The sequence below is a fragment of the Orcinus orca genome, chromosome 6 (genome assembly GCF_937001465.1).
Source record: "Orcinus orca chromosome 6, mOrcOrc1.1, whole genome shotgun sequence".
In the NCBI taxonomy this organism is placed as follows: domain Eukaryota; kingdom Metazoa; phylum Chordata; class Mammalia; order Artiodactyla; family Delphinidae; genus Orcinus; species Orcinus orca.
The window spans coordinates 112037501-112065383 of NC_064564.1; the positions used below are offsets into that span (position 1 = coordinate 112037501).

The window sequence follows — 27883 nt, forward strand, 5'->3', positions numbered from 1 at the left end:
GCCAGACTCTGGGGATTTCAAAGTGGACCTGAGCTTTGGCAGAAAGGGTCCCCTTGTGGAAGCCAGAAGAAGGAGAGGCTGGGATCAGATAACCTGGCTATCTTGACTCTCTAAGTGCTCAGGAATCTGGAATAGATGAGAGGTGGAGATTTGGGCCCTATCTGTCCAAGAAAGGGAAGAAGAGGAAAGGAGGGGAAAGGAATTAACTTTTACAAGCACTTCTACACTATCTCAGTTAACACATGACGTGGAGGGGAGGCTGGAAGATGTGTTTAGCCATGTACCTTGGAAGAAGAGAAGGCAGAACACAGATATTGGCTTAACACCAGCCGCCAATGTTGCATACCTCCATTATGGCAAAACCCCTCCTTGACTGGATGAAATATGACTTTTATCATTTCATAAATACCGCTAGGGAAACTGGGTAACTGTGGAATGAGGCCCATACATCACCCTCTAGACTCTTTTTTGTTTGTATGTTTTTTGCAGTACGCCGGCCTCTCACTGTTGTGGCCTCTCCCGTTGCGGAGCACAGGCTCCAACCCGCAGGCTCAGCGGCCATGGCTCACGGGCGCAGCCGCTCCGCGGCATGTGGGATCTTCCCAGACCGGGGCACGAACCCATGTCCCCTGTATCGGCAGGAGGACTCTCAACCACTGTGCCACCAGGGAAGCCCATCTAGACTCTTTGATTTCAAATAGGCAAAGTTACATCATTTAAAAATGCCACAAACATCATGGGAAAACACAAACACATGCACCCTAATTGTGAAGTGACAATTTTCTAACTAAAATAAGTTAGTAGAGATTATGACACATAATCAGCTAAATGACAACAACAAAAGCGGGGCACTGGAAAAATATATGAGTTGAGTGACCCAGTGAGGTGGGGGAATAAATATAAAGCTATGAGGGAAATACCCAGTGTCCAATGGACGGATGGCTAATAACTTTGAGACACGTGGCACTAAGTTTAAATACTAAGGAACATTTCAGTCTTTATAATCCTTAATGACACGCAAATATGATTATTACAGCCAAGAAGATCCCAATTCTTACCAACAAATTTAGCAAAAATCAGTTAAAATGATGAAGCCCACAGCTGGTCTGTGGGGAAACAGGAACTCACTCATGTGGGGTGTGAATCAGCCCAGTGGTCCTGAGGAAACCTGGCCTGACAAGACGATGTCTTCCTATGCCTTTGGGTTCACAGACTTCACTCTTGGGGTCAGATCTCAAGGAAATAGCTCAAGAATAGTAATTAGAGAGTGAGACTCTCTGCCCAGGTGCCTGCAGTTAGGTTACCTAAAGTTCTGTTCGCAACATTCCATTGCCACAAAAAGTTCCTGTCTAGAGTCAGACAGACAAGGGAGCTCATCCCAAGTCTGCCATTTAGCTGTGTGACTTTAGATGACACTTAACTTCTCTGAACCTCAGTTCACTCCTTGATAAAATGGGGATATTAACAGTCCTGGGGTTGTATATTAAAGGAGGTCATGTCTATAAAGTGTCTACACAGCGCCCTGCCCAGTGTCCAACAAAAGGTGGCCCTTGTTATTGTAAGGTGAGTACTGGACGGAGCCTGGAGAGAGTTCCCGCTTGCGGAGGATGAGGTGAAGTCTCAGCTTTCTAACTTGAAGAGGAGCTGATATCTTTGACTCCTAGTTTATTTTTATTACAAAGTCAGAAAAAGGAAAATAAACTTCTGCCACAACTTCGCAGGAGTCCACCAAAATGTAAAGGGAAGGTCTTCAAAGGGTGTTAAATTCGCCTGAAACAGAGAGGAAAATGCTGAGCGAGGCTCCCACTCCCACCCGAGTGTCAAGATTGGGTGCCTCCAAGGATCTGGAAATGCACATTTTTTTTGAGACTTGGTCTGTGACAGGAGTTTCACATCCCCAAGTTCGTTATTTTTATCTCGGCTTTGAGGGAGAGGGAATCTGCCCAAGGTCCTAAGTTAGGTGACCCTGTCTGGCAAGGTAACCACCGCACAGGTAACTGCTGTGCAGCCTGGGTGAGGGGCAAGCATCCGAAGGGCTGTGAGAGCGAGGGTCTCGGAAGCGGAAGGCTGGGCGCACGGTGGGTGCAGGCCCCGGGTGATGGCAAGTCGAAAGTCCTGGCCTCTCACCCATTCCGCTCCGGGAGCCCCGGGCGCGCCCCGCGGAGCAGCCCTCCTCCCGCCAGCAGGGGGAGCCGAGGAGAAGGCGGGCGGGAGGCCGTGATGCGCGAAGCTGCCGCCGCTCCCTCCCGGAGTCGGGACCAAGGCTGCCGCTCGCCCATTCGTCCGCGGCGAGACTCCCGGACACAGCCCGAGCGGGATCCCGGACTCGGAGTCCCGGAGAGAGGCCAGTCCCGCGTCGCCAACACCCCGGTCCGCGCCTGCCCGGAAGTGCCGGCGCTGAGGGGGCGGGGCCGAGAAGCGCTTCCGGGGGCGGGGGGCGCGGGCTGGGGCGGCAGCCGGAGCGGCGGGGACGGGCCTGGCGCCGGCGGCGGCGGAGGGGGCGCCGCGGGCGGGCGATGTGAGCGCGGCGCTCTCCGCAGGTGAGGCGCGCCGGCGGGGGGCGGTGGGCGGCGGGCGAGGCGCGGGCGGAGCCAGCGGAGTCGGTGGCAGCCCCTGGCCGCTGTCCGGTTCCCTCTGGGCGCGGCGGGGCGGGAGCCTCCGCGCCTGGTCAGCCCCGCGGGCCGGCGGGTGGGCGGGTGGTGCGGGTTGGAGCCGAGGCCGGGCGGGGTCCGGACGCTCTGGGCACCTGCTCTGGTCCGGCGCGCGCCCCCAAGGGGCCAACCCTGCTTGGCCCCGGAGTCCGGGCGCTGCTGGCGGGTCTGAGGGCAGCGCTCGGCCAGCTGCCCCGGGCTCCCCAGCCTCCGCCCGGGCGTCTCGGGATCCCCTGCTTCCGGGCCCCTCGGCCCCGGGGGCGCTCCCCCTTTGTACGGGGAGGCCGGATGGTTAAGTCCCCGGGAGAGCCGGGCCGGGCCGCGGGGTCGGCCCTGCTGGTGGCTGCAACCGAGCTCTTGCCCCACGCCACGGCTTTTCTCCAGGTAAACAGGCGGCGGCGCGTCCTGCTTGGCCCTGGACGTCTCCATGGTCACTCTCGCCCTCAGACGGTCCTGCCATTACGGAGGGCTGGGCTGGCCTGGATGTGTAAACAGTGTTCTTCTAGGCTAGGCGGCTGTGCCTTGGGGCATGAATAGTCTGGGAGTCTCAGTCTTGAGGCTTTCAGCAAGCCTTTTCCATGCTGGGTCTCAGTTTCCCCACCTGATCAGTCAGGGTTTTAGATAAGCTCTCTAAAGACCCTTCCAGCTCTACCATTCTGTGTATGTCTGAAATTGGAATGGCTGTCCCTGGTTCAAGATACTGGGCAGCTTCACCGAAGACTTTTTGCAAATGTGGACTTTTTAGCCGCTTAATACACTTGTTTTCAGACAGGGTTTAAAATGAATCCAAGAAGCGTTTCTAAACCTAACCTTATCCTAATTCATTCCTTGCTTTTGTTCCTAGTAGTAGTCAATCACATCCTGCTGAGTTTTTGCGTGCAAAATTTTTTTTTGTTGTTTATATCTGCCCATTTTCTCTTTGTTCCCTAGTCAGGCCCTCTTTACCTCACATCTGGATTATCGCAGCAGCTTCTTAGCTAGTCTCTGACTTCAGAAGTCCCCCCACCTCTCCCATCCTTCCTTTATGCTAATGCTAAACTTAATATAGGAAGTCAAAAAAAGAGTTGAGTGTTTGCTTGCTTATTAAATGTCAAGATGCTGTTCCATGTGGTGGGGTAAAGTCGTAGGAGGCACACTTCCAGCCTCCAAGCAGCTTTACACTGGGTGCTGAGACTTTACCTGTGGAAAGGTAATTGATGAGACAAGCCTGTGTGCTGTAGAATTAAGAGGAAGGAGAGATGGAGGTTACTATAGGCCAAGTGGTCAGGAAAGGCTTTAGTGAGGGGGTGGGGTTTGAGCTGGCTGTTAAAGGATGAGTAGGACTCTGATAGGAAAAGAAGAATCAGACCCAGTGATCCCGTGGAGTTAGTGAATAGACCAGTTTCCTTGTAGAGAAGGGTGCTTAAAGGAAGGGAATAAGGAAAGATTGGCTGGGCTAGTTTCTGAAAGAACTTGAACACTAGGCCAAAGTTGAAACTATTCTAAAGGCAGTGGTGAGAGGCAAGAGACTAGGGGTGGCTCATGATCATTTACAGGAGGGGAGGGGAGAGGCTGGGGGCCAGGAGATCAGCTAAAAGGCCACAGGTATTTATGCCACTATTCAAAGCTGAGTACATCCTCTGCCTGCCACACTGCATGCAGTCAGTGCCCGCCGTGTCTTTTCAAGGCTCTCCTCACCTTCTTGGACCTCATTTGCTGCTTCTCCTCCCCGACTGTCTCCTGCAGAAGTGAGTTTGTGACTGCTTCGAGGGCGTTGCGCCTCTTGTTCCCCCTTCTGAAGTCCTGGCCTCCTTTTTCTTCTCCTCTGTGTAAATTCTCCATTTCACTTCCTTCAAGCCCCTGCTGAAGATATACTTCCTCCAGAGGGTGTTCCCTGACTGCCCTACCCCCATGCCTTTGTGGCACTCAGAATCTAAAGCACAGGATTCAGCACTTGTTCCTCGGTTACTGAACTTGCTCTTGTCCCAGCTGAAGTGGGTGTTTTTTTTGAGGGCATTTTGTCTTAATACTTCTCTTGCAGCCCTTGTAATATCTAATACTGTAGCTGGGCTTTTGTAATCCGTATGCAAATACTTCCTAATTTTTGTTGGTAAATGACTTAAATTTTTTTGAACCGCCCCTTTTTAAAGGAGAAGCTTTTATTAGTTATCAGTTTTCTCTGTCATATATCATTTACGTCTAATGCTGCCATTCAAGGTGAATGTTTTCAGCTTTCATTCTTCGAGTGCAGATAACATAAAATGAATCTTTGAAACATTAAAATGTTTACTCTTGATTATGGGAAAGGAAAACATCATGTAATTCTTCAGTTGGAGGCTGTGGGGAAAGTACATCAGCTTTGGAATCAGACCAGTCTGGGTTTGAATCCCAGCAAGGCTACTTACTAGCCATGTGAACTTGGACAATTTATATAATGTCTCTGATCCTCTGTTTTCTCATTTGTAGTATGGGGATAATAAAATCCATTTCCTAGGGTTTTGTGAGTTTTAAAGTGAAAAAAAGTATATGAAGGAGGTAGCAAAGTTTATAGCACCTAGTAACTGCTTAATATTTACATTTTCATCATCATCATCATCATTATTAGGTGTAAATTTATCAAGGTGGAGAAATGATAGGCTGCCGAACCTCGGTGTATTTACTGAGCTGTGTATTTCTACATGTCTGTGGATCCTACTTTTACCTTCCAGCTGAAGCACTTGTCAAAAATGTCAGTATCACAAATCTATAATGTGTCATTATGTTTTATTCCCATTAATTTTCATCTTTCTCTAGTTTAAATTCTGCTTAATGGTTTTCAAACTTCTTAATTGTGTCCGTTTAATGTTTTGTAGCTGACAAACTGCTGAATTTAGCTTAGTGAAGGTCATCAACTGAAGGCAGTTTAATTTCTAATGGTTATTTTCTGGTTGTATTGATGGCATGGAAAACTTCATGGAAGAAAGCAATTCAAGGTGAGCTTTTCGAATCCTTTTATCTTTCGAGGTGGGACTTAATATATTTCCCAGGTCTGGTGTCCTCTGAAATGCCAGCAGTAAGCAGATAAGATGCTACTCCTTGACTTTTTTGAGTTCTTTGCCTTAAGAAAGCTTATTCATTCCTTTAACTGAAACAAATCTTTCTATTTCATGATAGGATTTTAAGCATCTAATTGCCCACTTCATAGACAGAAGTAAAAAGAATGGACATTATGCAGAGAAATGGCTGCAAAGTACAAGGAATTGTAACCCCTTAATTATCACTGTGTTGGTGTAATGATACACCCTTAAATGAGAAATTTTTTTTCCACTCAAAGGTGATCAGTAAGACACTAGCACCAATAAAACCCCTACTTCTCACCACTGTGCCTGGATTAAAATCTTATTCTTACGGGAGATAAGAATTCTGGCTCTGAAGACTGTCAAATCCAGGTTCAAATCCTGGCTCAGCCAGTCATTAATGAGTTTGGGAAAGGTTCTTAGTCTCTCTGAGTGTTTTCTCATCTGTAGAATGGGGATAGCTGCCGTGTCTATCTCATAGTGTTGTCATGAAGATTCAGTGAGCAGGTAGAGAGCTTACTTAGTGTACAGAACGCAGTTGGAGCTCAGTAACTGTTACTGCCAGTCAGGTTAAAGAGTCCATTCCTGCTCTGCTAGGAAAGCTCAGAAGAAGCTTCTGATGTTTTGCACTGACTGAAAGACAGTCTCCACTGTCAAACGAAACCGCACTCTCAGAATTATTGTATCTGAGCAGACTTGGAGAATGTTAACGCCTTGGTAGGAAATCTAACAGTTTGGATAAAAATGTTCTTTCAGGCTCACATGAATTAATGCAGTAAGAACTCTAGACTTGTTTTCTTTTAAATTAGGATGAGTACTTCATGAATATCCATCACGGAATGCCATTTTATTTATTTTTTTCTTGCATTGGGTTTCAGCGGCACCAGAATGTTTCATGCAGGCCTGGTGTTATTCGGCTGCTGCTTTCTGAAGGATTAGATTGTATTTCATGACAGCTCAATTTTAGTTTTTCTCTAGACCCAGGCAGAAATACCTAAGAAAGTTATTTTTGTATCCTTGTGACTGCTGTCACCATGCCTGTTGTCCCCAGTGCTTCCATTCAGCGGTCTTGTTAATGACTTTTTGTTTGGGAATGATAAGGGATCTTCAGGTCTTCAGTGCCTGATAGAGAAAGTCTAGCTTGAGTTGTGTCTCCAGTATCAGCAAGTGACTGAAGCCAGCAGGTGCAAATCTGGGTTTGGAATCATGAGCATCTTGATGGAGAATAATGGGTACTTCCTGGTGTCTTAAACAACTTCCAAATTTGTAACCTTGCTTTCCTTTCTTGGAAGTGTCGCAGGGTATTTTTAAATGAAGTGGAGCAAATTAGAGTGTTTATGGGTTAGATGGGAGTGAACCACCTTGCTAGATTTTTCCTGCTGGTGAGACGATCCTACGTCTCTCGGGTGTTCAGCAGGAAAAATTGAAAGCTGAGGGTGCCGCCATGGTGGCAGTCATGGATTTTGAGCCACCAGCTTGGTTTAGGTTGCTGAGAGCCTCTCTCTGCCAGACACACTGCTAGGCTCTGGGCACACAGTCCCTGCCCTCAGAGAGCTCACCACTGAGGGTGTGAGCTCAGCAGCACGGGAGGCTCAAGAATCAGCACATCACATTTGCTTAGGTTTTACACTTTTACTTTTGCTCTGGTTGTCATTACTGGGAAACAGTTCCAGGGTTTAAGACCAAGGATTTTGTAGAGGGGATTTCAAGGCCCATGTGGGTGTTTTGCCCAGATGACATTTAAGTGTCTCTTCTCATCTTTAGGTTCTCTTTAGAATGGATTTGCAGTGTGGGAAGATGGCACTAGTCTAGGTTCTGGTTTTCACTGTTTGGTTTCCTTACAGCTTAACAAAAGGCACGATGCAGAATTTTATTAGTCAGTGAAACGGTGCCTTAAGGAGAGGGCTAGGTGTGCACGTTTCCTCTTTCGTGAGCATGTTACAGTAGGAGCAAATAACTGTTCCTTCTGTTCTCAACTGTGTTTTCTGTTTTCCCTTTTAGTAACCGCATGTTACCACATTCATCCTTGGCTAGTACAATTTTTGATTACTCCCAAATTGTGCCTATTGGACAACTCTGTTCAGAGGCCCAGTGGGCAGCCTAAACTCAGCTTGTCTGAGGTGGAACTAACTTCCAGAGTGGATAGCATCCCTCCGTCTCCAAGCCCTGTTGAGTCCTTCTTTGGACTCGTGTTCAAATTGGCTGCCACTGGAATCCAGTTTGAGATTTCCAGTCTCGTATTCAAGGCTGTCCACGTTCCCACTGTGGCATTCCTCTTTCCCTCATCACTCCTTGTACCTGGGCCCTGGCCACTACCCCAGACACCATACATTTTCACTCCAGTGTTCTTTGCTTCTGCCATTCCTCTGCCTGAAGTGTTCTTTCTGTTCCATTTGAAATGCAAAGTCCTGTTCAAATATTACTTCCACCATGAAGATTTTATTTATTCTCTTTGATTAAAAAAAATTCTCTTTGGTCAAAAGTAATCAGTCTTGTCATTGCTCTCATAGTTCTTTGTTTCTGCCTCTATAATTGTCTGCTTGATACAATAATTACCCATTTGCAGCCTATCTTTCCCTAGATTCCTTGGTTTTAAAAATTACATATTTTTAGGAAAAACCCTATACCATGTCTTAAAAAAACTTTTAGTGAGAATAATACAGCTATATGATAAAAAAATTCAAAAAGTATAAAAGTCTGTTTCCCTTCCCTTTCCCCAGTCTGTAGTCCTCATTCCCGAAAGTCACCAACATTAATGGTTTCATGGGATTCCTTCCAGAATGGATACAGCAGTATATACTTGTTCTTTTAAGGAAAGTACATGAAGTGAATCACATATATACATACAGATTTTTCTATGGCTTGCTGATTTTGGCTAAATATTAGAGCTCTTTTCCATGTCGAAGGATACAGGTCTATTTATTCTTCTTAATGGCTGGGTAGTGTTTCATTGTTGATTGGTTTTTTTGTTTTGTTTTGTTTTGTTTTTTTGAACAAGTCTTCTCTGGATTTTGAGCTCGTTTCCCTCTTTTTTTTTTTGCTATAGCAAATAAAAGTGCTCAGTGGACATACATATCCTGATAAGCTATTGTAAGTACTGTGTATTTGTAAGCTTAATTCTTAATAGTTAATTGTGGGCCAAACGATGAATGCTTTTTACATCTTAATTGATATTACCAGATTATCCCTCAGGATTACACCTGCACACTTTTAAAATGTGTGCAGGTCTGATGGGTTACGAATGGTATCTCATTTTTTCTTTTTGTAATTCACATGACTTGATCATGAATAAAGCTAAACATCTTTTCATGTTTTTGATCACTTTTTCTTTGAACTGTTAATATCTTTTGCACCTTCTTCCATAGGATTTTGTGTGTCAGTCCAAATCTGTTTGAGTTATAATATAGCCCTTTGTCAAATGTGCACGTACTTTCCCTCAATATGTCGTTTATCTTTCTGCTTGGAGGGTGGATTTTTTATATTATATATTTCTATGTTGTCAAATGTATTTGTCCTTTGTGGCTTCTGGGACTTAATGTCATGCTTGCAGAGACCTCTATGACATTATTATAAATAAATTCACCCATGCTTTCTTGTAGTTATTTTTTGGTGATAGTTAAGTCTTTTAAAAATAGTGTCAGAAGACTATAATGACATTAAGTGGAAAATAATAGGACCCTCCTTACATTCCCTGGTGCTTTATAAGAAATTGTTAAATATGCAGCACCTTTGAAAACTTAGGGAGCTGTAATTTCCATTAATCGGGCATTTTATTTTATGTGAACCTATAGTGGTCATATAGAAGAGCACTCACTACCTTTTTGCCTCATTTGCTCAAACTCAGTGGGAGGAGCCAGGTGAGAGGAGGAACAGAGTGGCGATGAACTGGCGTCTGTCCACCCTTCCCAGGATCAGCCTTGTCTCTTAGATTATGGTCAGCTGGTTTCCCTGTCTTTATGAAGTGTGACTTTTTTAAAGCTCCTTCAGGTCAAATGTGTTTATTCTTGGTGAGCTTTGGAATCTGGATTAGGGGGTATCATTCCCTTGTTTGTAGCGTTTCAGAACAGCGTCTTGTCCTGATGCCTGGGTGTGGTCATATGTTCTGTAGCTTTTTTTGGGTGGGAGCTTGCAAAGATTTCAAGCAGCTTTACTTGCTAAGCCTTGTTGTCATATGGTCTTGTATCAGATCTTAGTTTTCTTTTCAGAGCATGCATGCATGTTTATTTCTAGGACCCTTCTCCTTCACTTCGCACTTCAAGTCTGTGGGTCGAGTATCCCAGGCTGGCTTGTATGGTAATTTAGGGGACAGCACCTTTCCCCTGTGGCTCGTGCCCACACTGCCTCGCTGTGTGAGTGGCCTCCCTTCTCTGGTTGCCCAGTCTGCCTGAACTCCCCAGCATGTGGCTGTGCTCTTCCCGAACCTGGTCGCTCTTCACTCCTCACGGTTGTGTCTTGCTCTGGCCTGTGCTGGCCTTGCTGCTGTCCTCAGTGCTTTCAGACCTGGCTTCCTCGCTACTTGGTCAGTCCTGGATAGCCCCTCACAGTCTGCTGTTGCTTTTTAAATGCCAGTCTCAGTGCTGCTTTGAATTCTCTTGAACTTGGGCTGAACCTGTGTCTTGGCAGCATCTGCTCTCTGTGACTTTCACCCTCGAACACCAAAAGGACCACTTACTTGAGCCCTAGGTCGGTGGTTTCTAATGAATAGAGGCTTTAGCATATGAAGATAGCTGTTTATTTAAAGCAGGTAAAATCAGCCAGGATGCAGGGCTCTGACGGGGAAGCGGGAGTAAAAGCTGTGAATATGGAAGGCATAATATACTGCAGCTGGAGGGCCACCTGGGACTTTTTTCTGATCATAACCCTTCCTTCTACCGGTGACTTAGATCTAGAAAAAAGGGAGATTTTGATCTTGAAAGAGGGTTCTATGGTAAATCCCTAGAGCTGAGATTACTCATGCACAGGGCGTGTGCGCTTGTAAGTTCGATGGATGTTACTAAAATGCTCCCTTTTGCCTTTCTTCATCTCCTTCCTCCCGACAGAGGAAGGAGTAAGAGCCCTGGGCAGTGGTAGGAGGTTGTCACCTGTCACTGTCCCTTTCCCTGGCCACCACCCTAGGGCAGGGAGGTAACCTAGGGCAAGCTTTCGTTTCCTCCTGCCTTTCCCTCAACTCTCCTGCCTGCCTTACTGGTCCAGCTACTCCCCTTGGGCAAATTAAACAAGGATAAGGGGTTATTGTGTAGGGGTCTAGATGGCCAGACTTTGCAACAGCCCTGAAGAAGTTAAGTTAGCCTCTTGGAGCCTCAGTTTCCTCACCTCTCAAGGGAGGGTAATCGTACCTGCCTTCTGGTGGAAGGTCAAGAGAATTCATACATATGTATGAATAATACATATAAGGCCTTTACGACATGCCTAGCATGTGTCGAGCATTCAGTAAATATTGTAATTGATGATGATGATGATGATGATGATGATGATGATGATGATGATGATGATGGGCTTTTCCAAGTAAGGGGGGAAGGCTAAGGAGTGTGGTGGAAGGTGACAGTGATCCCCTTGGGCAGTTGCTGAGGCTAGTGTGGAGGTGGCTGGACGAATGTCAGGACTGCCCACGTCCGAGGTGGTCCTTCCCAGAACCCACTGTTGAGACCGATGGTGGCAGTCTCATCAGCTGACTGTGGCAGAGGCTGTGTGTGAGGTGAGAGCTGCTTCCCGAGGGGTGAAAGCATTCTCCAGTTAAAGAAATTGGCGAGCAGAAAGTTTGTGTGTCCATTGGTTGAATGAGCAGAAGAGCGTTATGAAGAAATCGGGGAGCTGACAATTTTGAACTTCCCAGAGACCATTTCAACTAATATCCTCTTTGTATATGTTTTAAAAAGAAGTATTTCACATTGTTATCCAAAGTATAGTTTTAACAAACAAAACCAGAATGAGTATTGTTAAAATAAGTATTAATGGTATTGAGGAAAAATATCCAGTTTATATATACTTGTTTTTAATTAAAATATAGCAATGTAAATGTCTAGTTTGGGGACTTTTTTTTTTTACTATTGATATAATGGGACAGAAAGACCTGTGATTAATCTGCTGAATTAAAGAATACTGATTCTGATGTCTTTAGTGAGTGGAATAATCAAATTCATTATTGTTTTCTGAAGCAGTTGCAAACTTAGTCTAAATGAAAAACTAATATAAATCACTTCTCTGCATTATCAAAAATGAACTCCATTCCCATCTCTCTCTGAGTTGGGAGGAATCTGCAGTAAGCCTGTATCAAACTGCAAGACTGGGACTCTTATTTATCTTTGAGTTCCCTTTGGTTTTGTGCACGTAAGAGATTGAAATTGAACATACCCTATAAATGTAGAAAAATAAATTCCCAGTCAGTATGTCATTTAGTGATTGCAGTTAAATCTAATACTTGCAGCACATTGGACAAAAGGCTCGTTTTCTTAATTTGCAAAGAACTCTGACAGTTCAATAGAGTCAGATATGGGCAAAGGATATGGGTAGGCAGTTCGAAGACAAACTTAGACAAATTGCCATTGAAGATGAGAAAAGATGATCAACCCCATTTATAATTAAATCACAGCAAAACAGTGAGATACCACTTTTAACCTGTCAGTGTGGCAAAGGTGAAAAAGTTCAATATTCATTATTAGCAGTTACGGGGGTACAGGCACTTCACGTGATGTTGGTGAAGGGACAGTTGCTGCCACCTTTTGGGAGGTAAGTTGGCATTATCGATGGATGTGAAAAACTAACGCAGTAGCCCCTCTGCTAGGAGGAACTACTATGACTATTTAAATGGTTTCCTGCTTTTGGTATCACCTGGGGACTGATTAAGTATTGAATACATGGTGGCACATATGAAATTCATTTATATGAATTTCATGGAATACTATGAAATCAGAAAAGAGAATGAAGTAGATGAGCTTGTGCTGCTGTGGAAAGATTTTAAGGTATATTAAATACTTTTTTTTTTTTTAACATCTGTATTGGAGTGTAATTGCTTTACAATGGTGTGTTAGTTTCTGCTTTATAACAAAGTGAATCAGCTATACATAAACATATAACCCCACATCCCCTCCCTCTTGCGTCTCCCTCCCACCCTCCCTATCCCACCCCTCTAGGTGGTCGCAAAGCACTGAGCTGATCTCCCTGTGCTATGCAGCTGCTTCCCACTAGCTATCTATTTTACATTTGGTAGTATATATAAGTCCATGCCATTCTCTCACTTCATCCCAGCTTACCCTTTAAATACATTTTTAAAAAGCAGAGTACAGAACAGTTTATGCTGATATATGTTTATAATTTTCTCTGAAAGAACACCCAAAAACTCTTTCCAGTGATTGAGAGGCACTGGAGAAGAATTTTGCTATCCATTTTATATTTTTCTGTACGATAGTTTGAAGTTTGACCATATGCATATATTTTATTTTAAAGATAAAATTAAACATTGATCTAACTTTGGTGTAGGCCCACTGACATTCCATTCAAGGGAGAAATCAAGACCCTCGAGGAACCAGTGATTAGCCCATGCTGGAAAATTGCAGAGGAGTGGAGGGTTCTGTTGGAACTGATGTGTCTGTGAGAGGTTCTGGCTTCCTTTGCTTCAGGACCGCTGGACCTGATGTCAGGTCTGGGTGTGGAATTGTGATTAATTATGCCTTTTACTCCTTTTCTGTGACTAGGACTTCAGTTACCTGTAAATTCCCTGTGTGTCAGTCTCTGAGAAGCCTCTTATTCGAGAGTGTTGCTTGTTAGCAGCTTTAGGCAGGAGTCTCTGAATCTCATTGTCACTGCCGAGAGGACGCGTCAGTGTCAAGGAGAGGAGAATGGAGCACTTCCTTTCTCATTTTGCAGGAAAATGGAATTCCTCCTTAGGTGTTAATCATGGTCTTTCATTTTTCTCTTCAGTGATTTTCTTTCCAGTGTAGTTCTGTACTTTTTTCTGAGAAGAAGATAAAAAGCCACACAAAGGAGGAAGACACCTCATTGTGGAGCTATTTTCAGTTTTACAGACTATTTCAGAAATGCTTTTTTGTTTTCCTTTTTCTACTGGTTTTTGCCCAGGACTCTGTACCTTTAAAAAGCTGAATCCACCTTTCTTTTGCCCTTTAATTCCAAAAGTCACTATTTACACATCCTTGTGTCCCGAAAATGCTGTAATGAATAGGTAACATTTGACCACTTGGCAGGTGCCAGGCAGTTTCTGTGCTTCTAGATGGCAGTCTGGTGCAGTTATGAGCATGACCCCTGGAGCCAGACTAAGTTCATCTGTTAACTGCGGGACCTTTGGCAAGTGTCTTAACTTCTTTTCTTCAGAGTCTTCATCTATAAGATGGCAGCAATCATAGTATTCCCCTAACAGAGTTGATAAGAGAATCAAATTAATTAATCTGTGTAAGGTGTTTAGCACAAGATAGGTACTCATTATATGTAAGCTATTATACACATTCATTGCATGAATTTCCCTCATTCAACTACTCCAACAGTCATGTTGGGCTGTTCTAGTCATGTTCTAGATACAGAGATCAAGGTTGATGGACTTGTCTAAGGTCACGTAGCTATTTAAATGTTCATTGTTACTATTTTTATTAGAAAGTGGCACAACCAGGATTCATATCCAAGTCTAACTTCAAAGCCAGTTCTGTTTGTTACACCATCCTGTCCCCCTAAAAAAAGTCTCTAATAGCTAACCTTGATTGCCACGTGCCAAGCAACCATTGTGCTAAGTGCTTCCTACATGAATTCCTTATAACAACCCATAAGGCAAAGACTATTGCTATTGATACCACCATTAAAAACAAAAAAACTGGGCTTTCCTGGTGGCGCAGTGGTTGAGAGTCCGCCTGCCAATGCAGGGGACACGGGTTCGTGCCCCGGTCTGGGAGGATCCCACGTGCCGCGGAGCGACTGGGCCCGTGAGCCATGGCTGCTGAGCCTGCGTGTCCAGAGCCTGTGCTCTGCAATGGGAGAGGCCACAACAGTGAGAGGCCCGCGTACCGCAAAAAAAAAAAACAAAAAAACAAAAAACTGAGACTTGGAAAGGTTATGAAGTACCTTGCCCAAGGTTTTACAAATGGAAAGCAGGTATCATTTGAATCCATATCTGACTCCAAATTAATGCTTCTGATGGTTATATTAGGATCTTTTCTTATCTCTTAAAAACTAGATGAGGTGCCTTAAATTTTTTTAATGTTACTTATTTTTAATAAGTAATACATTCACATAGTTTAGAAATTTTAAGAGTTCAAAATGATTCACTGAAAGCTAATGGGCCTTCCAACTACCTCATCCCTGTCCCAAGAGGCCATTTGTTTTTGTGCATCATTCCAGAAATATTTTGCTAATATTTATATATGAATATATTGACACAGTGAGGTGTATATGTTTTCATAGTGCTTTATACAAATAGCATATATACTGCTCTGCATCTCAGCTTTTTCATTTAGCAATATATCATGGTGATTGTTTCATACCAGTATGAAAAGAGCTTCCTTATTCATTTTTTCTGGTGGTATAATAGTCTTTAGTATGGACATACCATAATTTATTAGCCAGGCTCCTCTTGATGAGAATTTAGTTTGTTTCCAATCTTTTGTTATGAGCTGTCCTGTAATAAATTCCTAGAGTTGAAATTGCTCAGTCATGGGGGATCGTTTGTAATTTTTCTGGATACTACTGAAATGCCCTCCAAAGTATTTGTACCATTTTATACTCACCAGCAGTGTCTATGTCAAATTATCATCTAGTAGGGATTTAAAAATACATATATTTTTGTCATTCCAAGTAATACATGTTCACTATAGAAATTTGAAAAATACAAAGAAGAAAGATAAAACATCTTTACTCTCACATTAATGTAAATATTTTGTATAATTCTTTAATATTATCTCTATGTATATTTAATATTTGTAAATACATATATACTTTTAGAAATATCATTCTGTATATTCTGTGATTACCTGATTTTTTAACAGCTTTGTTGAGGTATATAACTTACATATAAAATTGACCCATCTTAAGTATAAAATGCAGTGACTTTTAGTAAACTTAAAAAGTTGTCAAGGGCTTCCCTGGTGGCGCAGTGGTTGAGAGTCCACCTGCCGATGCAGGGGACGTGGGTTCGTGCCCCGGTCTGGGAAGATCCCACATGCCGCAGAGCGGCTGGGCCCGTGAGCCATGGCCGCTGAGCCTGCGCGTCTGGAGCCTGTGCTCCGCAACGAGAGAGGCCACAACAGTGAGAGTCCTGCGTACCGCAAAAAAAAAAAAAAAAAAGTTGTCAAACTATCACCGTAATTCAGTTTTAGACCATTTCCATCACCCATAAAGATCCTTCTTGTTCATTTGCAGTTGATCTGATTTCTTGCTGTGTTCTTAAATATTTATTCATCAAATATTTATTGAGTATCCACCATGTGCCAGGCAGTTATCTGGCACATAGTTAATATAACAGATGAAAATTCCTGCTCTCATGGGAACTAACTGACATTTTGTGGAACTAACTTTGAATTCTTTAACGTCATTTTAGTGATGATACTGTATTCAGTATATAGCTGTATCATACTTTAATAATTCCCTTATTGTTGGACATTCAGGTTGTTTCCATTGTTTGCTTTGTAATTGAATGTAGTTATGGATAAATTTTTGTGCCTATATTCATGATTTTGTTTTTACAACACAGAGTGCTGAGTTGAGAGAAATTCCCATTTTAAGGCTTTTGTTATATTTGCCTACCAGAAGTATGTGAGAGCACCCCTCTTCCTATAACACTGCCAGCTGGGTTGCGTTTTTAAGTCTGGGCAATTTGAGAAAGAACAATTGTGTCTTGTGTTAATTTTTATATTTTGGTTTATTGATGAAGTCGTTAAGCATTTTATCCCTATGTTTAAAGGCAATTAAAATTTTTTTTTTTTTAGCATCTGTTCATATTCTTTGTTCACTTTTCAGTTGTTACATTTGGCTTTTATTGATTTGTAAGAGTTTTATACTTCCCTGCCATAGATGTTATATTTTTCATAATTTGTCTCTTTTTGTTTTTTGGTAAAAGATATTTTTTAGAGGTATAAAAGTTTTACTTAAATAGTTAAATCTCCCTTTCTTCTTCTGGTGTCTGCCTTTGTGTGCTCAGAAATGTCTTCTCTTGAAGTTATTTTTGGGTATGTTGTGAAGAAGGGATCTAACTTTATTATTATTTATTCATATTATCCAAGCAGCATCTATTTCCAGAAATCTTCCTTTTTCACTGATTGAAAATGGCCCCCAAAGGCCCATCCTGGTCTGATTTCTATCTACTTGACAGCCTCCTGTGGCCTCTGCCCTTGCTCCTTGTCCCAGCTGTGCCACAGTGCTCCAATATTTCCTTCCTTCCTGACTTGGGCTCTCATCTCTTTGTGCATGTGATTCCTTCTGTCTGGAAAATTGGAACTTTCCCTGCAGCACCCTCCCTACCCCCCAATATTTGGCTAACCTTTATCATCCTTTAGGTCTCAGTTGAGATATCATTTGTTCAAATGGCCTTCTCTGACCACTCCTCCATTATGAAAGATCTCATAGCTCTTATCACAATTTACAACAAGAGAATTGTAGCTTACTTGGAGCTGTAGTGCCAGGCATACGGAAGACTCTCAGTATATATTTACGAAATGAATGAATTATAGCCTACTCATACATTTTGACATCTATATGTTTGGCTGTATTTTTCTTTTTCTAAAATTTTTTCAGTATTTCTTCTTCTAGATCTAATGTCCAGTATGGTGGCCATTGCTCACACGGGGCTATTGAGCACTTGAAATGTAGTTATTCCAGATTGAGACGTGCTGTAAATGCAAAATACACATCACATTTTAAAGACTTGATATGACAGACATGAAATTCCAAGAGTGTTGTGAAAATACTGGTGACTTAGTATGAAAAAAAAGAATATAAAATATCTCATTAATAACTTTCTAATGTTGAAATGATAATGTTTTAGATATATTGAGTTAAATTTTATATTTTTCCTTTTAAACAATATAACTGCTAGAAAACATTACACACATGGCTTGTGTTGTATTTCTATTGGACGGCAGTGTTCTAGATGAATTTTAAAATCATTTTGTCAAGTTTCTAAGAAAATACTCCATTGGGCTGCATTATATTTATAAACTAACTTGCGGGGAACATGTCCATCTTGATAGTGTCAAATTTTCCTACCAGAAGCATGATATGTGTCTTTGTTTATGCATGTTTTTGTCCTTATTAAAGTGTTATAGTTTTCTTCTTGTAGATCCAATTTTTTGTTTATCCCCCAGGTATTTTATAGTTTATGTTAATATTGTTGGCTGTAACTTGTCATTAGCTTACCTAACCGGTTTTTTATGAATAATAATTTTTTAAATCCTTCACTTATTACATCCTGATTCTAACAGATTTTTTTCAAGCAATTCTTTTGTGTTTTCTATGTAAATAGTCATATCTCCCTTGGATGATAATTTCACCGCCTCTTTTCTAAAGGCTATATGCCTTAATTTTCTCTTGCCTTTTTTCTTTGGCTGGAATTTCAAGAACAACGTTAAGTAAAAGAAGTGATGGGCAGACAACCTTGTAGCCTTCCAGGCACTAGCAGGAATTCCTTTACAAAAGTGTTTACCATAGAGTGTGCCAGGGAACACTAATTCTTTGGAATATTAATATGTGTACCTTGAGAGAAGAGTTTCATGGTTAAATGAGTTTGCAAACTGCTGAGTTAAATAGAATTCTAGCCTGTAGGACTTTGCAGATGGGTTAGTATGCTAATATGTTTTTTAATTCCTAGGAGGTAGGGATATTGAGCTCGGGGCTTGTGTTCTACTAAATACATTTTGGGGAATGTAGGTATATTTCCTTTTTAAGGGTGATGTTGCCATTAGTTTGCAGTAGATGCTATTATATTAGGAAAATATTGTTCTATTCTTAGCTTATTAAGTATTTTTATCCTTACTTTGAAAGTAACTTTTTAAAATGCATTTTTGGCATAGAATTGATTTGGCCATATGGTTTTTCTCCTTTGACTTATTGAGGTTGCAGATTACATTTGTGTATGTCCTAACATATAGCCATTCTTACATTTGATCATAATATATTATTCTTTTAATAGGTTATATTTGCTAGTATTTCCTTTAGGATATTAAACTAAGTCTGTTTAGTGAAGTCTCTACGTAGGTAAAGTTGACGGTCTTTATGCTGTTTGCCATATTCTAATGTCAGACTTATGCCATACGAACTGAGATGCTTTAAATATTTTAGCATGCATCTAGAACAGTGTGAATGGCCTGAGGATCATTTGTGCTTTGGCACTTCTGTTTCTTTTTAATTCTGCCAATTTATGTTATCCTAAAAATATGTCCATTCCACTTGGATTTCAAATTGATTTCAATCATAAATCTAGGATAAATAATGGCACAGGGTTCCTCTCTAACTAAAATGTTTTAATAAATTCTGAGGTGGTTAAGAAAAATTCTGATGTGATTTATCATCACACTGATTGATCTTTTTCTGCAAAAGTTTTAGATTTCGTTGCACATTGTCTTGTCTTAAATTTTAAAACTTTGTGATTAAATACTGTTCTGTATTAATTACATTTTTGTTTTCTTTGGGTTTAGTTTGTTCCTTTTCTGACCTCATAAGTGATTTCATTTATTTTTATTCTTTATTGTTTAATGATAAAAATTTTTAAGGCACTGACATTGTTAAAATTTGTTAGTTCAGAACCCCAGCATTTCATTGTGAAAAATTTCAAACATACCCAAAAGTTGAATTTTACAATAAACACCTGTATACTCAATCTAGACTCTACACTTGTTAACATTTTATTTTGTTTGCTTTATCACATATCTGTCCATCTCTTTTTGGATGCATTGTTAGGTAAGTTGAAGATATAAGTAAACTTCATTCCTAAACCCGTACTGCAGATTTGATGTGAGTTTTCTTATTTTCTAAATAGCTCTATTCCTTATTGATTTTCTTTTTGATTCAGTGCTTATTCAGGAGGTGTTTAAATTTCTCTTGATTGGGTTTTTTGTTTGTTTGTTTGTTTTGGTTTTTTTTGCGGTACACGGGCCTCTCACCGTTGTGGCCTCTCCCGCTGCGGAGCACAGGCTCCAGATGCGCAGGCTCAGCGGCCATGGCTCACGGGCCCAGCCGCTCTGCGGCATGTGGGATCTTCCCGGACCGCGGCACGAACCCGTGTCCCCTGCATCGGCAGGTGGACTCTCAACCACTGCGCCACCAGGGAAGCCCTATTGGTTGGGTTTTAAAAACAAAAATATAAATGTGAGATCTAATTTTGTTGTTTTGGTCAGAGAATGCAGCCTGGGCTCTACACCGTTCTGTAGTTTTGAGTGATCAGGGCTGTGGGCTCTAGGCAGAGGGCAGCCAGCCTGTCCTGAGCACGCCAGCAGTGTGAGCACTAGCCGAGGATGATGCACTCCTGACGTGTCCGTCACTCTTCTTGATCCTCCTGTCTAAAAACTCTTCACTGAAGGCGGCCGAGCATTGCGCTATGAATTACCAACCCAAAAGGATGTAAATGTGTGTAGAGCTGAAGGGGAAAAAATGCACATCAAGACAACAACTCAAACTCTAAAAAGGTTTAAGCTCCATTCAGTATCCAGTGTGCTGTATACTTGCAAAATACCAATTGGAAATATACAAATAAGGCAGAGCATTTTTTTAAATGAATTTACTTCTGTTTTACAGAGTACTTCAAATCCTCAAAGGTAGGTGAAACAGAAAAATATATTTCTTAAAAGGATACCAAGTTCTCAGCTAGAGCTAAAATGGCTCTACTGTATGTTACATGTTTTACTTTGATCAAGATGTATGTCAGGTAATTAGGAGACTTGGCTAATGGATCATTAGGTTATTTATCTTTAGGTGAATTAACCAAGGCATGAAAGACTGAAAATAAGTAAGAGGAGAAAAGAAATGCTCAGGCGGACCCTAGGAGGTATAGTAGCTACAATGGAGGGGGTGGTGGTATTTTTGCAAGGCTGTGTTTATGCCACTTGTACTTAGTGAGGAGTCACTGGCGAATTATGAAACTCTCTCTTTCCTCAGATTACGCTTCATGTCAGTAGAAATGGACAGCAGCAGTTTTATTCAGTTTGATGTGCCCGAGTACAGCAGCACCGTTCTGAGCCAGCTAAACGAGCTCCGCCTGCAAGGGAAACTATGTGACATCATCGTCCACATTCAGGGTCAGCCGTTCCGAGCCCACAAAGCAGTCCTTGCGGCCAGCTCCCCCTACTTCCGGGACCATTCAGCATTAAGTACCATGAGTGGCTTGTCAATATCAGTGATTAAAAATCCCAATGTGTTTGAACAGTTGCTTTCATTTTGTTACACTGGAAGAATGTCCTTGCAGCTGAAGGATGTTGTCAGTTTTCTGACTGCAGCTAGCTTTCTTCAGATGCAGTGTGTCATTGACAAGTGCACGCAGATCCTAGAGAGCATCCATTCAAAAATCAGTGTTGGAGATGTGGACTCTGTGACCGTTGGTGCGGAAGAGACTCCAGAGAGTCGTAATGGAGTTAAAGACAGCAGCTACTTTGCCAACCCGGTGGAGATCTCCCCTCCATACTGCTCTCAGGTACGGCAGCCTACCACAAGCAGTGATCTTCGGATGGAGACGACACCCAGCAAAGCCTTGCGCAGCCGTGTACAGGAGGAAGGGCACTCGGACCGAGGGAGCAGTGGGAGCGTCTCTGAGTACGAGATTCAGATCGAGGGGGACCATGAGCAAGGGGACCTGCTGGGGAGGGAGAGCCAGATCACTGAAGTGAAAGTGAAGATGGAAAAGTCTGACCGTCCCAGCTGTTCCGACAGCTCCTCCCTGGGAGACGATGGCTACCACACCGAGATGGTTGATGGGGAACAAGTTGTGGCCGTGAATGTGGGCTCCTATGGTTCTGTGCTCCAGCACGCCTACTCTTACTCCCAGGCAGCTTCACAGCCAGCCGGCGTAGCTGAAGCTTTTGGAAGTTTGAGTAATTCCAGCCCATCCAGATCCATGCTGAGCTGTTTCCGAGGAGGTCGTGCCCGCCAGAAGCGGGCTCTGTCTGTCCATCTGCACAGTGATCTGCAGGGCTTGGTGCAGGGTTCCGACAGTGAAGCTATGATGAATAACCCCGGGTTTGAGAGCAGCCCCCGGGAGAGGAGTGCAAGAGGTCACTGGTACCCGTACAATGAGAGGTTGATCTGTATTTACTGTGGAAAGTCCTTCAACCAGAAGGGAAGCCTTGACAGGCACATGCGACTCCATATGGGAATCACCCCCTTTGTGTGCAAGTTCTGCGGGAAGAAGTACACGCGGAAGGACCAGCTGGAGTACCACATCCGGGGCCATACCGACGATAAACCATTCCGCTGTGAGATCTGCGGGAAGTGCTTTCCATTCCAAGGTACCCTCAACCAGCACCTGCGGAAAAACCACCCTGGCATAGCTGAAGTCAGGAGTCGCATCGAGTCCCCTGAGAGAACAGATGTGTATGTGGAACAGAAACTAGAAAATGATGCGTCGGCCTCAGAGATGGCCCTAGATTCCCGGATGGAAATTCACACGGTGTCTGATGCTCCTGATTAAGATGGTAAAGAAGTGCACCCCACAAAGCACATTAATCAACGCCTGTTTGTGATTTGCTTTGTTGTAACCTTTGGTTTTCCCAACCATCTGGAAATCTCTTGGTCTCTTGGCAGTTTTTCTAAGGTTTCTGGAAGGAACACTTCATTGTGTTTATCCTTTCCCCCGCCCTCCCTCCCTCAAGGAGCTCAAAGCATGAAGGGCAGCGTATCCAGGGAAAACACAGGCTGACAGTATTCCTCTTTGGCTGAACTCTTCATCCAAAACCTGCCAGTGATTTAGCTATGCCAACTGGTTGACCCTACATTCTCTGCCAAGAGGCATACTCTCCCATTGTGTGCACTGGCACCAGTGCATTTCCATGGAGGGAGACTGGGATGCCGTCAGCTGATACAAATGGGTAACCTTTTCTAATTTAAAATTACTTTTAGGGGGTAGTTAGACAATTTTTATATATATATATATAATAAAGCAATTATTATATATATAGTATATATACATTCTCAAATTTGATTTTATTCTGGTTGAGGTGAATGTAAGAGGAATATATAATTTAATACAATGTGAACAGGGCTTTTGACTCTGTCTCGCCCCTACCTAATATGTTAGGGTTTTGCCCCTTTATTTCCCTTATAAAAGAATGTTAATAGGTTTTCAAATATATTAATCATTGTGTCCAAAAGCAAGCAAAGCAAATCACAGTGTTCATAGCTCTGCTTCATAACAAATACATAAACCAAATGCCATAAAATGTATTCAACTCTAGTTGGAAACCATTTGGAATTTTTGTTAGTTGTCCAGTAGGTAAGCTGGATGACCCGTGGTGCTGACCTTTTTACATACAGTAGTGTTATATTAGTCAACCCCAAAGGAGCAGTGGTTTTCAATGTTTTTACTGGCCTATGAATCTACCTTCATTCCGTACTGTAGAAACATACCAGGTAACTAAATCGAATCACTCTCTACCGTGAGTTAGTACTCGCACTAAAGGAAAGGGATTTGTAGTTCTGTCTACAAAATTCTCCAAGCAGTGTTGTGGTTTTTTTTCTTCTTTCTCTTTTCAAACAGCCAGTTCAGGTGCACAGCAACTTTTTCTACATGCAGTTCCCAGGGAAACTGCAGAACTTGGAATTTGTACTTTTTGTAAAGATATACTCTATGGGAATTGCAAGCAATATATCTATCTTAGTATTGTGTGAGCTGATGAGAGCCTCCGTGGCTCCCCCGCTCTCTCAGTGTTTCCTGCTTGAAGAAACCAACAGTTAAAAAGCCCTCTAAGATACTCTGTGTGTCACCAAATCTCTGTGTGTCACCATTTTTTTGGTCACGTGGTGCTATTTTTATGTTATGTATCTTTTAGGTCAGTATAGTTGTAGAAAATGTGAAATCTAATGGTAAAAGTGAATTATAATTTTTTTCCTCTCTCGAGTTTATAGCTTGAAAAAAGACCTCAAAAGCATGTGCTGGCAAACACATTACTGTATAAAAACATACCCGAGTCCTATTTGGATAATGTTTTATTAGTACTTGAGGAAGTGTCTTCAGTTTTATATTTTGTTCACCCGTGTGCTCCTAGTATACAAAACGGGCTTTATGAGATTGCCCTGGTACTGTGTACTCCGGCAGAGAGTAATGTTGTAAGCAGTTTGGTGGTGAGTTTGTGCTGCAGGCTGTCGGTAAGATGTCAGCACTCCAGGCTCTCTGCTTGAGAACCTTGGCCCTGAAACTCACAACTAGTGTGTCTCCACGGGAGAAGAGCACAGACCACCTAAGAGAAAAACAAAAGCGAAATTCGGACCAACCTCAGAGGCTAGGAGTTAAAGGAATACAAAAGTAGATGTTTGCTGGTTTTCCGTGCTTTTTTGGCTCTTAAAATACCAAGAATGGAGTTGGGGTTGGGGGGTGTTTGGGGATTTTTTTTTTTTTTTTTTTGGTTTTTTTTGGGGAAAAAATCATTCAGGCCCTTGTGTGTGATCGCCCCCGGGGGTGGTAGCTGTGCAGTAGCATCTCTTCAGCACAGGGGATCTGTTCACGCGTGAGCCGCTGCTCTCCACATCAGTGTTACTACGTACAGACACACGCGAGTCCTGCCGCTCCAAGGAGCAACTTCTGCTAACCGGGTATATAGTATGCCTTTTCCTGTCAGACTGCCTAAGTCAGGGGTCTGTTCTCTCCCTGAAGCACTTGCTCAACTCCTGTCAAAGCCGTGTGCCTCAAGGGGAGGCTGGACCCCAAGTGTTTACCCACTTAAATATGTTCTGGGGTTTCAGGTAAATGTTTGTGATTTTTTTTCCTTACATGAATAAGTTTGATTTTTTTTTTTCCGTCAAAGAATTAAATGCAAAAAATTTGTGTTGTGATACAAATTAAGTTTGTGACAAGAAGCGCCCAAATCGAGGACATGAGAGGTCAGGCTCAGGGAAGGAGCCTCCTTTTCACTCAGGCTTGGGGCCTTCTGAGAGGTCTCCAGAGCATCCTGTGATAAACGAGACAAGTGAGGAGGGGCGGCACTTGGGGCAAGCGCCTTGAATGTCCTGGTTCTTGTCACCGTGTCCGTCTTAACCTTATTTACATGGAATTCTTTGTATTTGTAAATTTGTTTAACTGGTTTGAGTTTACCAAAGAGTGACTTATCCAAAATTGTCTTTGACAAAAATATACATTGCTTTGATTGTACAGTTCAGGTTCAGACGTTGTAATGGGACTGTTAAGGGGCAGAAAATTGATTGCGTTTCTCTCTAATAATCATGATTCCACATTTTGCAAGTTCCACTTGCTCCCATTCATGTTGCTAACACTTTACCCTTTCCACTGCTAGCAGTGTTAAGAATGAATTCTCAAGCCATAACCCAGTACTGTAAGGTCCCACAGGGCTTCGAGGGAGGCCGCGCGCGGGCCAGCACAGAGCTGCGTGGCCTCTCTGAGCGCGCGCACTGCCTGCCGTGCTTCTCAGTGTGCAGGGCGAGTGAAAGATTAACTCCGTTCACATCGGGCAGCAGCAATTAATTGTGCCTTGTCACATGAGGATGTGCCAGGAGGATTAACGTGACCACAGAACAGAAACATTCTCTCCCCGAAGTTCACTTCACGTCTCTGCAGACGAAGTCCGCTGTGTAACTCCTTAGAGCGACTCTTTTTGGAAAGCAAAGTCCCTATTTCTGTACAGTTTTAGGTTAGATGTTTCATTTATAACAAATGCAAAAATCAATTAAGATAAAAGTGATATGTGAAGAAATCTTTTACAGTAAAATATATCCTGAATTCATATAGGTTTGTTCATAATTGAGTCTCTTCTTGAGCTACCTTTTCAAATACGTAGACAATGTGAAGACAGTGACAGCGTCCTTTTCTATAGGTGTTTAACCTGTTATTACAAACTGTGAAAACAAAGAATTTTATACTTTTACTAATGTGTGTGGTTTTAAACAGTTATTTTCATTCTAATCAGTTCTCTACCCTCTAATTTCTACTAAAGCTGTAAATACATTTAGAAATTATATTTGTAAATACAGTATATGAAGTCAAGTTAATTTTGGGGTCAGTGGAAAGCCTCCCAATTGGCTCTGCCTTGGCAGTTTTGTTTTTTGTTTGTTCTTTCTTTTTCTTTTTTTTTTTTTTAACAGCAGAAAGGATACTGTCGGTTCACTGTTAAGCAGAATATACTGTAGAACTAAATTGATAACTTCTAAATCTTCCAGAGCATGAGTAGATGTCTTTTCTAATGATAGCAGTTATAACAAGTCTTTGTTTTTCCCCTAGCCCAGACCATAGGCCTGCATATTTTTGTGTGTGGTTTTGTTTTTACTTTTGTTTTTACAGCCTAGACTCTAGGAAGAATTTGCAGGAACACAAAACAAGGGCTGGGAGGGCATCATCTATGTGAATGAGCTTTACTTTAAAGAAATCAATGTATTTTATTTTAACAATGTTTTCCATTAGTGACTGTGATTTTTTTTGTTGTCGTCGTCGTCGTTATTGTTAAATTCTGTAATGGTTTCCTGTGAAGCCTCCACTGAAAGGGACTCAAATATGCAACACCTAAACTATTTTCCAAGGGCACATGCCCCTTGAATGGTGCTTCTAGACTGGTCAGGGTTATTTATTAAATTTTATATATGAAAGTATTGGGGAATTATGTAAATTCTTTATATGAAACTATCTAGTTCATAAATCATAGGTTTCATATTACTCAGTGCAACTGAACTGAAAGTTCAGAAGAGTCATTCACATTGTTCGAAATTTGTAATGGTTGTCACTCGTCACATACATCTCTTCAGTAAGTGCCAGAGTGTTTCCACTGTTTCTGCCCAGTGCTTGACTTCTCGGCCCACAAGAGAACCTTTTCTCTCTGGTTCCCCTTGGGTCTGGCACAGACAGGGCTGGTGTAGTTCTCTATCAAGTCCTGGAGTTAGCCTTGCAGCAGATTCAGTAAACAGACCTCTTGCTGCCCCTCAGTGACAAGTATGCTGTGAATTCAACCTTTGGACTTGCTGCCCAAGCCTTTGGTTGCTGCCCTGAGTATAGTAAGAGGTAAACTTACCTGGTTTCTTCGAGAATGACCATTTTCCTAATGTGAAAACCATCTCTCTCACCACTTTTATTAGTAGGGCTAACATTTTTTTCCGTTATAAATGGTTGAGCAATTTGAATGACTTAACACAGTGTCATTATCTTGCAATATAAACTGGTAACCTCACAACTCCACACTTCATCACCATATGAAGTAAATGAAGCTAGCTAAGCGGATGCTGTATCAACTAGTAACTTGCCATTAAGGATTATTTTATAGCATGAATTTAAGACTATTTATTCAAATGATATTTTACTCTTGTATTCATTTTGTTTTAGATTTGTGACATGAATACTTCAGTGCTGCTTAATTTTGTTCTGAATTCTTGTTTCTTGCTTGTAAATGGCTTTTTTATGGTATAAAGTCAATGGAAATTGCTGTTTGTAAATAAAAATGCTGCTAGAGCAGATGTGCTGTGGTCTTCCTCCGGATTTACCTCTTCTGGCCCCCTGAGTTTCACAGGCTCTAACAAACATCCTCCGGTGTCATAGTTTCTGTTAACCACTGTTTTTGAAAGGTTAGGATTTCCTAAGAAGCTCTTGTGCCACCGTGCTGCTGCAAAGACGAGAAAGCAGCAGATCTGTCTCTGACCTTTACCATGTGGGGTAGAGACTGGATTGTCAGGGGGCCGAAGTCTGCAGCCAGGATCGCTGGTGAACCCTTTCCGCATTTTCCTGCCGAAGTACCCTCTGGCTCCATCGAATGTGCCTTGTTCACTCCCACCACAGAGCTTGGAGGTGCACACGCCCTGTCTCCTGCCTCCAGCTCTCTGAAACTGAGCAAGACCCTGTGGCGCCCTCCTGGGTACGGAAGCCTTTCCATGTCCCCCATATATTGTTTTCAGGAGGAAGGTTTCAGCCTCCTAAACCTTCCCTGAGTACCAAAGCGCAGATTCAAACAGTTGCTAATCAGAAAAGGGAAGGATTGCAGAAACAGGAGGAGCAGTCAAGAAACTGTAGTCAGCTACGGGCAGCGCCTGGTCCCTGCTCAAGGGATATATACATAACAATATACCTTTGAGTTC

The 27883-nt window shown here is 42.4% G+C and overlaps 1 protein-coding gene across 3 annotated transcripts; it reads left to right on the forward strand.

The window, feature by feature from the left end:
* The first annotated feature begins 2412 nt into the window (after nt 1–2412).
* On the forward strand, nt 2413–27268 carry ZBTB34 (zinc finger and BTB domain containing 34). Of its 3 annotated transcripts, none has more exons than XM_004269209.4 (2): nt 2413–2540; nt 20768–27268. In XM_004269209.4, the coding sequence occupies exon 2, from the start codon at nt 20778–20780 to the stop codon at nt 22290–22292; it is 1515 nt and encodes a 504-aa protein (XP_004269257.1). In that variant the 5' UTR covers nt 2413–2540; nt 20768–20777; the 3' UTR covers nt 22293–27268. The 3 variants fall into 3 exon arrangements, with proteins under 3 accessions (XP_004269257.1, XP_033283076.1, XP_033283077.1); XM_033427185.2 differs by lacking the exon at nt 2413–2540 and adding an exon at nt 2773–5602; XM_033427186.2 differs by lacking the exon at nt 2413–2540 and adding an exon at nt 11158–20657.
* The last annotated feature ends 615 nt before the right edge of the window (nt 27269–27883 follow it).

Bases quoted from the DNA above. Each gene is read 5' to 3' on its own strand.
- ZBTB34 (XM_033427185.2), top strand. From the start codon at position 5,571: ATGGAAAACTTCATGGAAGAAAGCAATTCAAG. The intron at 5,603-20,767 runs GTGAGCTTTTCG...CTCTTTCCTCAG, and splicing joins ATGGAAGAAAGCAATTCAAG to ATTACGCTTCATGTCAGTAG.